General features: G+C 35.6%; 1 protein-coding gene across 1 annotated transcript in view; it reads right to left on the bottom strand.

Moving 5' to 3' along the window:
* LOC575096 (ankyrin repeat domain-containing protein SOWAHA) overlaps window positions 1-19,131 on the bottom strand; it is a 58,316-nt gene that overhangs the window by 17,047 nt on the left and 22,138 nt on the right. Inside the window, exons 5-7 of the mRNA XM_030975583.1 lie at window positions 18,334-18,483; window positions 15,703-15,831; window positions 12,645-12,713 (exon numbers count right to left, since the gene is read on the bottom strand). Coding sequence (XP_030831443.1) covers window positions 12,645-12,713; window positions 15,703-15,831; window positions 18,334-18,483 — 348 coding nt within the window. The remainder of the gene's footprint in view (window positions 1-12,644; window positions 12,714-15,702; window positions 15,832-18,333; window positions 18,484-19,131) is intronic.

Raw genomic sequence — 19,131 nt, 5'->3', positions numbered from 1 at the left:
GTATTTCATGTATACCTATATGCATCTCTCTTCAAACAAATATGTAAGTAGAGAAAGTGGTTGTCTGGTATGTATTCCCTTTGACATTCAGACTTAAGCAAGAGTACTTTTGGAGCGTCATGGGTATCAGTGCAAGAAGAAATGAAGAATGCTCATAAAACTGTATCTTCATTATCAATCTATGAAACATTTGTGTAAAATGGCATCAACCACTTTTTGGACCACCATGGTAATTAATTGGCTCTTCCATGTGCTAACTTTCACAAGTGAAGCAAAAATTGAGCAAAATTCTTCTATGAAATTACAAGAGGGCACTTTGAGGGGCACTCTGACAGACAGGGTATTGCCATGTCTTACATGCAACACTCCTGAAGAGCGTTTGAAGTGTTTACAGCATTTTGGGAGGCATCAAGCACATCTGGACCACCCCTGGCACCACTTGATCATGAAAAGACAGAAATGAAAGGAAATGGAGAAAACACAAATCTGAAGGTTTTGTACATAAAAGGAAGGAATTCAATTGAATTCAATTGCCAGAGTAAGAGCAGGTTTTTTATTCGGTATTATTTGACTCTTTTGAGCTCAGGAATAACTTGTACATTCCTCAACTGATTCTTTTGATTAGATGATGTTGCGTCATCGGACATCTGTATTTTGATCAAGAATTTTTATATATTTCTATCAGCAAGAACTTACTTGATGAGATTCTGATCTAAGTTAATCAGTGGAGTTGGATTAGAATGTTGTAAATGCATTGGTGAGGGAGAAATGAAAGTGACGAGAGAGAGATAACATTTGGGGGGAAATAGTTTCCATTATTTCCCCGATCTAACAAAGCCAAAGTAATATATCACACATTTCGAAGGTCCTCTTATTTGAACCTTTGCTTAAATGTGGGTGACATAATTAATCCTTTTCCTCGCCATGTCACTCATCCATCCCAGCCTTCTAAAAGCAACAAAATATTTACATCCCAAGTTGGACTAAAATCCTTTTCTCTCACTTCTGCCTCACAATGGTAATGAGTATGGGGGCAGGCACCCCGAGGTCGATTAGAACACGCCGCACAAAAGCTGGCTTTTACCACCATTCATGCTAGGTGCTAAGCCAGGCGACAGGCAGAGACAAACTGGCTGAGAAGGTGTGCAGAGGACTGGCTACGCAAGAGCCTGGCATGACTGATCCCATTACGCTCCCTTCTTCTAAAAGTTTGCCCTTCTCCCAAACTTTTCAATTTCTCCACTCTTCTGGAGTTTTCACCCCCGCTAAAGAGGAGCTCAGACTGTTGTGGCAGATTTAAGAGCTAATCCTCCTACTAATCTGTCTGTGTTGGTACAACTGAAAACAGTTAAATCCCTGCAAGACAATGGATTAGGGAAGAAAGGAGGCATGGTGATGAGGGGTGCAATGGAGACACTCTTAACAGGATTTAGAAACCAAAGAGGTTTGTTCCTCATGGATTAATCTACCTTTGTCCCTGCTCCCCTCTTATCTAAAATCATTTCCGGTTACTAATGTCATTGAGCGTAGCTTTCGTTGAAATCAATTTAAATGCGCGACACATAGATATATATTATGACAGCTCTGCGAGACCTATTTGGCTCAGTAAAGATATATATTATGACAGCTCTGCAAGAACTATATGGTCCGGTAAGGATCAAGAGTTACAAACATGAAAGTAACGTCAAGACTTTAATCATAGAGCTTCAAACATGAAAAATAACATGCCATTCAACCCTGGGAGGTGCAGAGTTGAGGTCTCATAGGTACCTGAATCAAAAATAGAGATTGCAGGTTCAAACTTATCTTAGAGCTTGCAACGTTCTAGATAAGAGAAGCATTGTTCAACTCCATACAGAGGTAATAAAAAAAATACCTAAACATACATGTCTTTGGAGATGGTGGACATGAATTGCAAATGCTTCAAACTCTCCTGTAAAGTACAATTTCCATTGAATTTAGTATAATGAATACAATCTAAATTACTCCCCTGCAACTGACGAAAGTGTTCTTATTGTTTATGACATTAAAATGGTAATTGTGATTCTTGTTAAAGCTCTCAGTAAGTTAGGAAGATAAAGCACCCATAAAGTTAGAGAGTTATCTAAACCTGCTGAGAAAGGTCACAGCTATTTCCCAATCTCAGAACTATTAATAAAGAACATTGTAAGTGGAGATGGTGCACATATTGCATGCAGGCTTGACATCAACAAAAGGGTACAATGTCATTCCTCTACAAAACATGACTAAACATTAAAGATTCACAAATTTCAGGTGGAGCACATATATAGAGTGGGTGTGGTCTTAATCCTTTGAAGTAGATAATGATTTTTACATAAAGCAGAAAAGAACACTACCAAAGGTTATCACAAGTGAAAAAGGAAGAAACATTTCTAAGAATATGGGGGTGGAACACTCATTGTTTGAAAGATTACAAATTTGTAGAAAGTGGGGTAAACGGCTAAAAAACTAATATGGTATTGAGAGAACAATGCCTCCTACATAAATTGCAAACAACAAGATTATAAAGACTTTCAAAGAATCAACCTAAGGCCAAGTCAATAGCTTTGTTGATCATCTTTTGATATCTGTGAGCACTACAATGATCTGTTCTCTAATCTGAATTTTATTTCTATGGGATACAAAATACACAATATGATACTGAGAAGGTAAAAATCAGTGCTTATTAAAAGCTCAAGAATTTTTCATAAGAGAAGGGTGGCATACATGGTGGGTCTTAACAGATATCTTTTCTTTAAAAAATAATTTTAAAAAATATTTACATGATATCTCTGGTGGTAATTGTATCCATGGATTCCTATACTAAACCCTACCCCCCCCCCCTCCAAAAAACAACTTATATTCATATTCAGGGTGATTGTGGAATACATGGAACCTATCCTAAGCCCTTACAGAAAGAAAAGAAAGAGAAAGAGAAAAGGAAAAAGAAGAAGAAGAAATAGTACCTGACTGGGTGTGCCGTTCTCCCACAGTTTAAGGGCCAGGGCCCGGTAGGCTCATTATTCACAGGTCACCATCTCCCAGCCAGGCAATACGGTAGGCCCTACATATCTACACACAACACCATGACCACCAGAAATAATTTATTCATAAAAGACTTATTCCTGGGAAATGCATTTAATTGCGTGTTGTCTTGAAGAAACCCAACTCTGGAGTTACTGGGAAAACCAATGCTTAGATAGGGTTCCTTAGTTAGCTTCTTTAGTTAATTGCAAAATTCATCCATGCAAAAGATTTTTGATTGGGATGAATTTATATACAACATAGGACATTTTGACAATACTCTCAAGTCGTACAAATAACTGATTACAATTTGTTTTAGGGTAATTATAAAGTACTATCAGCGTGCCATATTAATCATTGATCACTGGGAGCGAGCCATCTTCTTGCTGTAAAACAAATGGAAATTAGTCACATATCTAACAGGATTTCACAAAGCCCTGTGTAAGACATATCTATTTTCCATTTATTTTACCCAAAAATGAAAGACCACTCGGTATGACCAATGAATAATGTTTCTTTCTGGTATTCCTAAATAACTAACATAAAACAAATTTTCATCAACTATTTGTTATGTTGGTAGACTAGCAAGTTGTCAAAATGTCCTTTTGCAAAACATGGAATCCCTAAGAAATAAATACTCTATGGGAGATGGTGCATATTTACTGAATGGGAGCCAATCACATTCTCATGCAAAACTTTCAGGACCATAGAGAAAATTATACCCTGTAGAAGAGATGGTGCACTCCGCACTCATCTCGTGAGGATCCCGTGACTCATATGCCTGGCAACAACTGCTTCATGGTGGCCACCGAAAGTGTTCTACCATTTCATTTACCATGAAATAACATTGATGACAGATCAACCCAGAAACTGTCACTACCTGAAACTTTGTGAATTGTAATGGACTGATTTCCACTGCATGAAATTTCAAGAATCTTGACTACAGTAATTGCAAAATTCATTAACATTTTATCCATGCAAAAGTTTCTGGGTTGGGCTAAATTCATATTTAAAAAGGAGGTTTTGACAATACTCCCAAGTCGTACAAATCACTGATTAACATTTGTTTTAGGGTAATTATAAAGTACTATCAGCGTGCCATATTCATTGTTCACTGGGAGCGATCTGTCGTTTTGCTGTGAAACAAATGGAAATTAGTCACATATATCGAACAGGATTTGATGAAGGCCTGTGTATGACATATCTATTTTCCATTTATTTTACCCAAAAATGAAAAACCACTCGGTATAACCAATGAATAATGTTTCTTTCTGGTATTCCTAAATAACTAACATAAAACAAATTTTCATCAACTATTTGTAAAGTGGGTAGACTGGCAAATTGTCAAAATTTCCTTTTTTAAAACATGGAATCCCCAAGAAATAAATACTCTATGGGGAGATGGTGCACATTAACTGAATTGGGTCATGCACATTCTCATCCAAAACATTGAGGAACATTAGAGAAAAATAAACCCTGTAGAAGAGATGGTGCATTTCGCAATCATTTTTTGAGGATTGCGTGACATATACCTGGCAACAACTGCTCCATGGTGTATTCATATATTCAATTCTAGATTCAACACTACACCTAACCCATACCCTAACCCATACCCTAACCCATACTCTAACCCATACCCTAACCCTAATCCTTACCCTAACCCTAACCCTTGACCTAAACCTAATCTACAACCCAATTGCAACCAGAACCCTAACTCCATAATAAAGCCAGGAACAATAGTTGCCAGAAGATATGTGGGATAGAAACCCACCATCATAATAAATGATTTCTCATAAACCCAGTATCCTCACTGAGGAATACTCCACTGGGAGTGGAGAGAGTGCACATTACACGAAATGGGCCAGTATTCTACCAATTTGATTCAACCCTGCCACTTGGACTCAGTAAATTTGAACATTGAGAGACCTAAACCTCGGTCTAACTTTCATAGTTAAACTCAAGATTTACCCCTTTTAGTGAGTTTCTATCTTACCAGAACTCTGTAAGGTAGAAACTCACTAAAAGGGGGTAATTCTGAAAAGAAATTAGCTCTGAAATATAATGGAGAAATGTCCACAGGGGATCCAAGAGTCAACATTGTGGACATATAAAGTATATGGTATGTATTTCATTTTGTTTTACTTTCTATACTGGAGTCTATGGATGGAACAATCTTTACATTAAAACAAGTGGTCTAGAGTGAAGGACCAACAACTTTTCAAGAAAGAAAGAGATAACCTTGAAATCAAAAATACAAATAAACTATTTACCTTAAAAAAACCTTATACATATATTTAGGGTGATCATGGTATACATGGAACCTTTCCTAAGCCCTTACAGAAAGAAAAGAAAGAGAGAAAGAGAGAAAAAGAGAAAGAAGAAGAAATAGCACCTGACTGGGCGTGCCGTTCACCCACAGTTTAAGGGCCAGGGCCCGGTAGGCTCATTATTCACAGGTCACCATCTCCCAGCCAGGCGTTATACCTACACTAAACACCATGACCACCGGAGTATTAAACAAAAAAATCATGAAGTATTTGATCAAACCTATTGTTCTGAGTATCATCAAGGATTGATACTTCACTACTGAGACCTAATCAAAGATGATATAATTCTAATAATGTAACGTATGTGTGCATTCATAGAACTCCATTATCCAGGAAATATCCAATGGGGATAGAGAGGGTGAAGTACTACATTATTATTATTATTATTATTACTTATACTGTGCTTTCCCATAAGGCTCAAAGCGCTTAAAGTGAATGAAAATCAATATTACATAAATACATATAATAAGAAAAACAGTCTTAGAACTACAAACTGCAAAAAAAAAATGAGTTTTTAAGGCCTTTCTGAAGGTAATAATGCACTTAAAGTGACTGAAAATCAATATTACATAAAGACATATAATAAGAAAAACAGTCTTAGAACTACAAACTGCAAAAAAAAAAAATGTGTTTTTAAGGCCTTTCTGAAGGTAAATATTATACAGCACTTAAAGTGAATGAAAATCAATACTACATGAATACATATAATAAGAAAAACAGTCTTCTTACTGCAAAAAAAAATGTGTTTTTAAGGCCTTTCTGAAGGTAAATATTATACCGCACTTAAAGTGAATGAAAATCAATACTACATGAATACATATAATAAGAAAAACAGTCTTCTTACTGCAAAAAAAAATGTGTTTTTAAGGCCTTTCTGAAGGTAATAACTTATGGAGACTGCCTAATTCTAAGTGGTAGATCATTCCAGTGTTTTGAAGCAGATCCTTTCACCGGCTAATGTGCGGGTAACTGAATATGTGAGACATTTCCAAGGTGGAAACACTCCATAGAGAGTGGAAATCAGTTCAGAAATCATCTTGAAACCCAACAACAACAAATTTAATTCTGGGTCAAAACAATGATGTAGGAATACTCCCAAGAGATGTATTTAATCATTCAATACTAATAATGACCATATTCTGCTATTGTAAGCGATGTAGGGGTTTTTTCTACGAAATTGTAAATCTACGTGATAAAACTGTCCCATATCAATGTTTTACAGTATTTGATAAGTGAAGGCAGCCCCCAGATTGGCCTAAAGATGATAATTTTCTTCAGGAAAGCAGAAGTAAAAAAGTAAGTGTTCTTCATCAAAAGAGAACATTTTGATCAATCACTTGCTCGATATTTATTGGAGGCTAATGGCCGACCCTTCATGAGGTTAAAACTTTCATGTCTACAAGACAAACAATCTTTAGACATGTAGACGGAGATATATTGCTTGGAATGACAGCAAAGATAAAAGAAAACTTGTTTGTTTCTTCTTGCATCAATAATTTCCTTGTAACTCCTAGCAGCTGATCAAAGACCGACTACTTTAATCTTTTTCGCTTCAAGGAAATGTTTGGCTCATGTCGAACAACCTACCGAACATGTGCAGCAGAAAGCTGTCTTTACCTAATTTCTTATAGGCAATCCATGATATAGTTGTAAATATCAAAGAAAACAAATAAACAATAACAACTGGCAACAACTGATGATAGAGATAAAGCCTCAATGACCTGTCAACCGAAGTCATTTTTCAAACAGGAGGTAATCATCAGAGCATAATCCGCAAGTAAGGCACCGGGACTCTTCACAATTGATATTACCTTTATGGCCTTAGTCCATGAGTTAATGAGAAATCTGTTTCTACATCAATGTTTTTGTTACTTATACCCCTCTTGTTGCGGAACCCATTGATGGAATGACTGATAGGGTAGGTATAAATCACTATCTAATCTCGGGCTGTGGGCGACCACGATACACCCGTCGTCCGCGAAAGAAAAGGAAGAAAAAGCTCTTACAAACGGAACAAAGGCCGGAACGACTAACATGGGGAAATTTGTCAAGCAGGGTAATGGATCATCGATGATGAGCAACGTTCTCAAATGCAGGCCGATAATAGGATGGTTATGACAAGCCAAAGTCATAAATTGTACAAGTTTATTAATGTGATATGGTCGCTCAATGCTTTATTTCTTCAAAGGTGTCATTGTACACATGTGATTTCATTTTCTTTCCGAGCTCTCAAAAGGCAATCCCTATTCAAAACTCTGTTCAAAGGAATACAGTAGAGGGAATTGACCTGAGGTTTATAATCGATAATACACCATGAACGAATAACTGCAGGAAAAGTTTCAAAGCACCATTATAAAATAAAAGTTAAGATATTTAGAGGAGTAATACACGAGTCAAACTGCCGACCCATTTAAGGTGACCAATTCTTGGCCATTCAGTGTAGGGCAAACCAGTTTTGTAGAGTAATGTGTCGATCGGGTGTTGGGATCTGGATCTTGGATTCTTTTCCTCCTAAATACTCCGAAGAAGAGTTTTGACTGGAGGTGTTGGAGGGTGGACGATTACATTTTGGAAAAAAGATGACAGGAATACTAATTTCACAACAAACTACTCACATAATGCTAGAAGCTACCATATTTGAGAATATGGAAAACTCTTCATTTTTTCCATACTATGACTATGATGTAAAAATGAAAATCGAAAAAAGAAGGGATTCTCTCACTGAAAACAATATCTTTACATACATTCATGTACAAGAAAAATATAGAAAATATTTTAGGAATTCAAGATTTGTCTGAAAAGATTGTGATAAAGTGGTCAATGACCTAACACAGCAAAACATGTCTAACTAGATGGAATTTTGACTGCGCGCAGTCGAAAATGATGCCTCCGCCATAGAGCAATTTAAACAAGTTTGGAGTTTAAATCTCCAGTGGTTCTTGAGATATCATGATAACAATCTCAATGTATGGAATTTCATAAGTTGACCTCTGTGACCCTTGACCTTTGACCTACGTGCTCCAAAATCTAATCAGATTGTCTTCCTATGGTGATACACACTATCATTAAGTTTGAAGTTTAAATCTCCAGTGGTTCTTGAGATATTATGATATGGTGATACATACTATCATTAAGTTTGAAGTGAAAATTCTCCAGTGGTTCTTGAGATATCGCGATAACGATCTCAATGTATGGAATTTCATAAGTTGACCTCTGTGACCCTTGATCTTTGACCTACGTGCTCCAAAATCTAATCAGATTGTCTTCCTATGGTGATACACACTATCATTAAGTTTGAAGTTTAAATCTCCAGTGGTTCTTGAGATATTATGATAACAATCTCAATGTATGGAGTTTCATAAGTTGACCTCTGTGACCCTTGACCTTTGACCTACGTGCTCCAAAATCTAATCAGATCGTCTTCCTATGGTGATACATACTATCCTTAAGTTTGAAGTTTTTACATCTCCAGTGGTTCTTGAGATATCATGATAACAATCTCAATGTATGGAATTTCATAAGTTGACCTCTATGACCCTTGACCTTTGACCTACGTGCTCCAAAATGTAATCAGATTGTTTTCCTATAGTGATACACACCATCACTAAGTTTGAAGTTTAAATCTCCAGTGGTTCTTGAGATATCATGATAACAATCTCAATGTATGGAATTTCATAAGTTGACCTCTGTGACCCTTGACCTTTGACATACGTGCTCCAAAATCTAATCAGATCGTCTTCCTATGGTGATACATACTATCCTTAAGTTAGAAGTTTAAATCTCAAACGGTTCTTGAGATATCGCGCTAACAAACTCAATACAAGGAATTTCATAAGTTGACCTCTGTGACCTGTGACCTTTGACCTACGTACTCCAAAATCTAATCAGATCGTCTTCCTATGGTGATAAATACTATTCCCGAGTCTTAAGTTTAAATCTTAAATGGTTCTTGAGATATTGTGATAACGGTCAAACGGGACGGACGTACGGACGTACGGACGGACGTACGGACGGACGGACGGACGTACGGACGTACGGACGTACGGACGGACAACCCGAAAACATGATGCCTCCGGCACCACCTTCGGTGGCGGAGGCATAAAAATGCCCAAAAATGTTAACAGGATTTAATACTAATCACCGACATCAAATTGACCTTGCATTCAGAATGATGATTGGTGAAAAAATAGGCATTTTCTTTTAAAAGCTGTGCTTGACGGAATCCTCAGTGGACCTCTAATGGTCGGCTGTAATCCACTTTAAACTAGCTGGTCATGTGACTTTCAGTTTGACGAGCTGAGACCCTGAGATGAGGTTTTCATTTGATTGATCTCAAAAGAGAGATTATCACTCCATGTTGGACATAAGGACTCAATCCTCTATAGATGGGACTAAACAGATGACATACAAAACCTCTCAAGTGGATTTCCATTTCAGCATTAATGAAAGAGAGAAAAGGGACCCAACCCACTCTCTTTCTCTCTACATTTATCTCTCTTTTTTTTCAAAATTTTAAAAACCTCTCACGAGATCTTTAATTCAGAGGGGGATCAGTCTTGACAAAACATCATTTTGTTCTCTCTGGTGTTTAAGCGGATGTCTGGTGGATTGGTGGCCGAAAAACAAGTTTCTAACCTCTCCATCCCCCTACACTTCAAATGCTGTCTAGAATAAGAAAAGATTTCTTTTCCATTTCTTTTTCTTGTTTTCAAACAAAAAAGAAGGACGACGATTTCTGCTATGAGTGAAAGAGAGAATTATATCAATAGGGTTAGTCTTAATCTGTAATTAACTCTTGTAAACAACTCCAACCCACTCATACTTTAAATGCTCTTGCATAAGTCATCTATTTTCAGCTATTTCAGATTCAATATATTACTGAAATTAGAATTCTCATTAGAATAGTCATGAAGATAGTAATAATATCATTACTATAAAAAATAATAACTGATTAACTTGAATGCTGAATCTTTTTAAGACTCTTTAAGCCATTAAAAAGTTTTAGCTGGGATTTGAATGATTGTTAGGGCTTAATATCACAAGATTAAAATAAGTATAACAGTAAATAAAAATTCCTTGGTTCAAAGTACATTAAATAAACCTTGATTCTAACGTACCATGTAGAGCAAAAGAGGGAATAATTAATTACAAACCTTATGCAAATTCTGATTTCCTTTTAATTTTTTAGCTACAAATATCAAATATATCACATGGTTAACCTCTAAGAGGACCAATACAGGAGGTATGAATGCCCTGTGGTCTTTTTTTGTTTCCATGATCAAGTAAACGAAATCTTTCCTGTATGGGATGAGTCGATTATCTATGTGATGTTAATAAATCCTTAACGACAAAGACCACCAAACGATAGAGCAAAGATCTCGACAGGTTTGTTGACCCGATGGTACAACGGTTCAAACATAGCCAGCATTAACCTAGGAACAATAGACGCCACCAAACAACCCCCAATCTATAGACAAGAGAAGCGCAATCTCATCAATCACACGTAATACATGTTCAACTTGTCACTTAGGATTCAAAAGACGAACACAGGTGTCTATTGTGACAGTGAATAGGTCCCGCACTACCCCGGGAGCATCTCCCCGTTCCTGTCTTTTATGCCTTCTCTTTCGGGGGCTACCAGTGATAAATGAACGTCAGGCTTCATACAAATGGGGAATTTGGGATGAAAAATGTCGGACAGATGTAAATCTAAATCTAGCTTAAGGGAGATGAAGGTAGCTGTGAATCGGGATAACCGGTCGGCTTCAGGCCAGGCAGACACTCTAATCTTTTCATTCAAATCTAGTACAACAAATTATATCCTAAAAGAAGACTGCCGTGCTCGAACCGTCTCTCTCTCTCTCTCTACATTGCATTCCAAACTAAAATAGTTGCGTCTCTGCTGTGATAACCCATGTTTTGTCACGGTACGTTGCTGAATTTCTGAAATACTGTTGACTGGACAAAAGGCAAACCTTGCAAAAGAAGCTCATTCAATTTCAGAGTGAGCATTAAAAAAATCAAATCAAATGATACAATGGAAATGGCTTCCGATAATCCCTACATAAAGAATGAAACAGAAAGAAAGAGAGTTTGATGTTATTGATGATCACATGAGGCTCTCTTCTTTCTTTAATTTTTATTCTTTACTTTCAGTTTGTCGCCAAGGATAAAAAAGTTAGGGTAGCTTGTATAATGGGCAATTGATCACATGGGGATAATTTATGAGCCTTTGGAGTGACATTAGAAGCTGATGACTTGTTGGATATATTTTGTTTGAAGAAAGAAACATGCCAGGATTGACTACCATGCTGCAAATGATACCACCCAACTGGTACATTGATGGATTTTAATGTTGGCGAGTTCTCACAAAAATAAGATCCTCGCAGCACGTTTCAACAGAGCTCTAAAGTCATCAAATTTTATTTAACAAGCACATCCAATACACGACTAGGGCCGGCTCGATAATGACTTCTCACAAAAAGTTAAAACCCACATGAAAGATAAGTGGGGCAATTGGCATGCGGGTCCTAAAGAATCACAAAAGTTTATATTGCACAAATTGTGCAGAATTAATATGTTTATGAGGATCACAACAGCGGCAGATGAAAGCAGGACGGGCAAACATTCCGGGGAAATTAACTTCTTATCCACAATCAAGTTATTACCATTTAACCTAGAGCGCAGCAAGAGTCACATTCTCAACAATGCAATTCAACATTTTTCACAGAATTACAAAGACCAAAATTAGTCATTACACACTCAATTGCAATCTCAATTCTGATAAGAATTAAGGGACATTTATCAGACTTTATTCGGTATTCTTTCTGGAATTATGAGATTGTGGGCCACATACATAAAGCTTTTATAGATCAAGGAAAAAAATCAACCTTTTATTCATCTTTTTATAATGAAAAATGTCAAATTGAGACTTCTGCATGTTGACAACCTCACCTTAAATGAAGGGGGAAAAGGTGACATTCTTCATCATTCTCAAAACATCTCAAAACATTTTTACACAGTGATCTTAAACACATGTTGATGTTACTGATATACATGACCAAATACAATATTTTCATTGAAATAATCTGTGAAAGGATTGCTATTTCTTATCCTTTAATGCAATAATTCTCAAAGGATTCTGATGATTTTCTGATGGAATGGTACTATCCTGTAAAAAGACAGTGCAATTTTTTTCTTCAATCACAATTCAAATATAAAACATGAAATGAACTATAATATCCTCAATTAATTAGTATGTTCCCAAACTGAAATATAAAAAAGAATACTCACTGATCCAATCATATTGTGCTCTTCATCGTCATGGTGATGTGCTGGAGAAACTCCATTTTGTACAAGTTTCTGTGGAGGAAAACCAGAGATGATGTCAAATAAGATCATTAAAAACTTTTCTAAACAAGATGATAATGGCTAATGACAGATTTCTGTAATCTCTCATTCCAATTATTTTAACTTCTACATTTTCATTCATGGTCATATAGTTTACATTGGAATGGCATTTTAAAAACCCACTAATAATGATATCAATAGGTAGATGTCATACGGTTAAACCAATGAGCTTGTGGTTCCATGCATTTTAAAATAGCTAAATCACTAAATCATTATGTTTTACTCACTTCAAATAGCTCATCATCATCATCATTATCATAATAGTTCTCATCATTGTTGTTAATATAGTCGGCATGCTTTGGTCTATCATAATCATCCACAGAGAATGTCCTTTCGAGATATCCATCAGTGTTCTCTTCAGGCAAAAAGCATGCCATATTTAACAAACTTAGTCCTCTGTTGTTTCTACTTTATATACGGTAAGTAAAATAAATTCTACAAACATGTTTGTGCATGCACATCAACGATACCGACAAAGGCCATATAGTGCATTAAAATCATCATTGCACAATAATCATTGGTAATAATATGTTCTAATGAGGGTCATTAATCAATATTAATATGAAACTAAATACTTTAATTCTCAAGCATAATTCCCCATTACTAATTCAGAGAGTATCTAAAACCCTTACTTGTCAAAGAATGAAACCAATGAAACTGATAATCACTAAATAATGAATTATGAATTGCTTGAACAACAAGATTACATACAAGGACAATTTGAATTCACCCATGCCTAGATCTTTATCTTATTCTCTTATAATACTACATAACACATTTTACACACTAGCCACTAATGATTAAAAATTTGTAATTTCTTTAAATCAAAACTTGAATTGCTATTTCTTATGTAGAGAGGTATAGCAGAAATCATACCTATACTGCAAGTACATATAACTTAACACCATTCAAGAAAAGTGTACATTATTCACTTTAGGTAAGCCTACATATCATATACTTGTACTACTTTACGTCATATGATATCTTAATGTCCTACATATGTGTAGCACTTACATTTAAACCCAAGAAACTGAAACCCATCTTTGCCGGTTTTAAACTAGACCAAGAATAAGAAATTGAAACAAATCATTTTATGGATGATTTGGAAGTGTCATTTGAAAAAATTAACATGTGTCATTATAGGTGATCTTGAGTTATCTGGTTTTAAAGTAATCTTGATAAATAGAATAAGGATTTCTTTTAAATCGAAATGTGTGCTAATATTATAAGTAATTGAAATTTACTTTGAATCACTGAATATACTGTAAATAGTTACTCATATATATAATGGTGTTGTTTAGACAAATACAATGTGAACAAAATTACAATAACTTGCTGGAATCTAATAAATCCATGAAATCTGTATAACACCGGCCATCCTATATTGTGTACTCCCCTTTTGCAATATTACATTTGAACTCTAATAAAATTTTAACCGAATTGCTTCAATATCAGAGGCAAACTAAGGAAGGAAACTAATGCAAGAATGATAATAAAACATGGAATGTACAAATTGTAACTCATTTTCATAAACGATAAATGATCATCCGTTTGGAACCAGAAGGGGGTTCAACTCTTAAACACATCTTCTCCCCGAAAAGATTAAATATTAACAATTTTTAATTCACAAAACAACAATTAGTGAATTTGTATTATTCTCATTCTTTCTTTTCTCGCTCCATCTGTCAAGTGTCAAACTTCATCTCGTAGGATTAAACTCTCTCTCTCTCTCTTTCTCATTCTGCAATTTACCCGTCTTCTTCCCCAAATCTCACTATAATCTAGATCAGTCAATAAATTTGTGAACACAATTACTCCGAGTGTCGAGAGCAGGTAGTAGTATTTCTATCTTCGCACCATCTGCCAAGTCGAGCCTTCTCCAAACACTGTCATGTGTCTTGTGAGTGACAAGGATCAAATTCTCAAGATTTTGTTCCCCACTGACAACACTTCCAAAGTGTTGATACATAATCTGGAAAAGATTTAAATACCACTCTGCTAGTATCGCTTTGAATTCACACTTTGATTTTACACTTTGATTTTGAGATGTTTAACAAAGATACTGACCCAAATCATTAACCTTGGCCTTTCCGTGATTTGGCCCGAGCCTAAAACCTTGATATTCATACTTGTGACACCTATGAAATATGAATCTTTTCTTTTCGCTTTTTGTATTATCTATTGATGTATTTGAAGGTGAGGATTTCAAAAGAGATGACTTATCACTATAACTTATCATATGAGTCACACTGTACATGACCATTAATTCACCCCTCGCTCTTTCTTTCTCTCTCTCTCTCACTCTCTCTCTCTCTCTCTCTCTCTCTCTCTCTCTCTCTCTCTCTCTCTCTTCCCCTTTTCTCTTATCCCTCTCTTTCCCTCTCTCCCTCCCTCTGCACGTCTCTCGTTCTCGCTCATCCCCACAAATAGATATCAGTAAGAATGTGCTACATATACTTTCAAACTACATATTTACCAATAAAAATATAATACTTAGAGTGTATAATATTACTGTCTTCATAATTATAGAACTGTTGTCTAAATTGAGCAATGAGCGAAGTGCTATAAAAATAAAACAAACAGAGCGAACATTTGTAAAAACATACCATTTTAGGCAGTGGGATAAGATAATATTTTCGGTTGCTTCATTCAGAAGATATTCATTCTACATTTGCAAATCTGGTTTGAGAAATGCATACGATTGAAACACCTTTGCTAAGCACAGATGAACATGCACTGCACATATTTTATGTTTGATCTATATGGCTGGTCAACATTTTTTCTTTAAAAAAAAAAAGTATGAAAACAATTAAAACAATATAGTTAGAATCCAAATGCAAAAATGTGAATTCTGATATTTTTTATCAAATCAAAGATTATAGCTGCAAGTACTTGCAAGACAGCAATATATGACTGGCTTGAATTTAGAGCAGCCCCTCACCTTTGCAGTCTTGGGTGTGCGGTTGCCCCCAAGCTTTGGGGTGAGTTGAGCCGCCGAGACTGCTTCTTTTTCTGCTTCTCTCTCAAAAAGCTTTCTTGCTCTTTGAACGCTGGGAGAACCTTCTGGTTTCTATAGCAACCATGTACACCAGTAGACAGGCAGTGCAAGAAAAATAGTGAAAGAGCAACACCGCAAAAAGGAAAAAAAAAGCAGGGTGCATGTTATAGTGGGAAATATAAAGCAAAGTTTGGTAAACATCGACAATAAAGGGGAAACACAAATGAGAAAGTTTCAAAACTAAGACATTTTGGGGCCAGGACAATACAGGCACTAACAGAGTGTGACAAAACATGGACAGCAACAAAATCATGCAGGAAAATCCTTCTTGAGAAGCTACTAAACATGTAATTTCTTTTGACTTAGTTTTTCTATTTCTAGATGAGAGAAATTACAATGGGAGTATATAATCTACTATTGTTTTGAAAAACACATTTATGTAGGAGGTTGTATTTTTTAAATAAAAATACATGGCAAAATAATGTTAAGAGAAATATCAAAGAAACAAGAGATTAAATCAAAATTTGTAAATAAATCTAAAATTTACTTTCACATTCAATCAAGCTTCTCCATGTTAAATCTTTACAATTTGTATAATCTTGATTGATATACATTAATAAGACAAAATAATAATGTGATATAATAACATGTATATCATTTAAATAAAAATAAATAGGTTATATGCGTGTAATGATATTTAAAGTTAGATTGGTGAAGATACAGTTTTCCATTTATATTTACTGGATCAACAGTTGAGTTATCTCCTATTGCCTCACACAACGGTTGAGCAATACATATTTCAGTCCATAAGAAACAAAGTTATTTGTGGATTTCATGCATTGCTCATGATAACTCTTTAATCATATTCAATAATTGCATAGAAATATGTTTCTGTTCCATGAGTGATGTGTATGCTAAGACGTAAAGCCCTGAATGATTGAGACAGATCTTTTTCATGCATTTAGATTTCAAGTTCTCTCTAAAAGATACAAATAAAGCAGCCAAACTGATTTTAAAAAAGCATTTTGAATCTTCAATCAAAGAAATTATGAATCTGGGAGGTAGATATCATTAACTTCAAGCTTACATGCTAGCTGAATGATAATTCCTCTTTGAAAGAAAAAGAAAGGTAAGAACAGGACTTAAAAAGTCACAAGCAAATTCATCATCACATTCAAACTGAGCCAAGTGTTCTGCCTTAAAGGTACTATGTCCCTTTTGCAGCTAACCTCAAATTCTGTAGAACTTTGCAGGAATTATGAATATGTCATGTATGTCCTATCTGTGAAATTTAAACGTTAGCAGTGTCCTCATATTCAAATTATGCAAGGAAACCCGTTTACTTGCTAGACTTCACTGTCAGACACTATTGAGTGACTGACTTGGCTTTTCTTCTTCTTTGGTAATAACATACATGAAAAGAGTTGTAAAGGGTACATGAGCATTTGTCTACATCAATAACCCACTTCTTGTGATGGCCAAGATTAAACTGATTGAATCTTTGCGCAGCATAAAACGTATGACCATTCGGTACAATTGTCTGAAAATCAAGACTATTACTTTTGGGCTCTATAGCCCTAAAGTCGATTTGACAACTAATAGTCATTATTTTCCCACTTGAAGACATTTTCAAGCCCCACCTTTTTTAGGGAAGTTCTAACTTAGTATTATCTTTCAAATGCAGTTGGAATTTAACTTTTTCATTTTTTGGGCCTGCAAATGGGACATAGTACCTTTAATGTTTTATATAAAAATTGTTGTGTGGTGATATCTAGCGTAGAAAGAGATATTCTGAATTAGATTTAAATGTAAACAGAGTTAATCCACCTATCACATAATATCGCATGTTTTTTTGCTGATTTTAAATCCTTTTTGATTACAATCATTCATCATCCTGTTTGGAGGGATAACATTCATGAAGGTTGTATTAAAGACTGCAAAAGATTAGGTATGGTGGGAAAATACAAATTCAAATAGTTTCTGAATTTGCAATAAGGAGGATAAAAGAATAATGTAGCAGATTAAAAATACATCCTAATCTGTGTGTGCGGGCAAGTGTTGAATCCAATGACCGGGGTAATAGTATATCTGTAAAGCGCTTAGAGACATCGTAGATGTAAAAGCGCTATATAAAAGTGGAATATTATTATTATTATCTCAAGTTTTTTTGATCGGTTATCTTAACATTAAAATGCAATCAACTCAAAGCCACATGTCAGTCTAGAAAAACCAATTATTTTTAGTATGTTTTGAAAGAAAGCTCCCAAAATTGAGTTTTATTTCTAAGCTATATATCACCATCAACATCACAGCATATCTTTGCATGCACTCTCAGTGTTAGTTAGCGCTTTAAGAAAGTTGCAAGAATTATCTTTGACAATTTCTATTTTTCAAAGACAAACTGGGTTGCATCTCTAAACTAGACATCACCTTCAACTTCAGAGCATACCTTTGCATACACTCAGGGTTAGTTGGCGCTTTCAGAAAGGTGCAAGAGTTATCATTGCTGATTTTTTTTTAAATTTTTAGAAGCTAGCTGCAGATATTTCTTGTGATTGTCCAAGGTATCCTTACCTGCATTTCTGAGACGGCTTGTGAGATGGAGGGAGCGGGTGGCATGGAAGGAGGAGGGGGTGTCGGCTCTTTGGAAGGTTCTTGCTCCATTCTCTCACTGCTCTCCATACCGATGTGCTCTTCTTCTTCTTTCTTATCTTCATCGGTTATCTGTAGGATAATGGATTGGGATCTTATTTTAGGATTGTCAAATCGAAATGTTTTAACCCTCAAATTTGGTATAATGCTACTTGGATTGTTAGAAAGGCTGTTACAGACATATCGTGTGGACTTGAACTATGCGCAATGCCGCCACCTCCAAGCACAAATAGGGGAATTAAAGTAGTTTACTTAATTTTCATAAGATCATAGGAATTTCTTGACAGTACATACTGCATTGCAGGAGCTAATTTCATATGTCAAAAAAGACAATTTCCAAAGTGAGGACACTGTTGATTACACGTCTTATGAAAAACATACCCAATGCAATTCATATGTTCTGGTTTCCACTGACCAAGAATCTTTCCTGTCGTACAATACCAACTAACAAACCAACAACAAAAACAGACAACTACACTATAGTCTTGAAAGTTCAGTATCAGTATAATTTGATTCTCAGAGAACCAAGTCATTCATGAACGAGGGGGGTGTTTCACAAAACTTGTCATCAGTGACAAATGACAGTTTTTGTTAAAGCTAGTGAAATTCTTGCTTCTGATTGGTTATCAGCAGAGTTGTCACTGATTTTTGTCATTTTTCATTAAAAAAAAGGCTTTGTGAAACACCCCCCAGACTATGGGAGTACCGCTGTTCTATAAA

The sequence above is a fragment of the Strongylocentrotus purpuratus genome, unplaced genomic scaffold (genome assembly GCF_000002235.5).
Source record: "Strongylocentrotus purpuratus isolate Spur 01 unplaced genomic scaffold, Spur_5.0 spur5_scaffold_8, whole genome shotgun sequence".
In the NCBI taxonomy this organism is placed as follows: Eukaryota; Metazoa; Echinodermata; class Echinoidea; order Camarodonta; family Strongylocentrotidae; genus Strongylocentrotus; species Strongylocentrotus purpuratus.
This window is presented reverse-complemented; position numbering and strand designations above follow the sequence as displayed.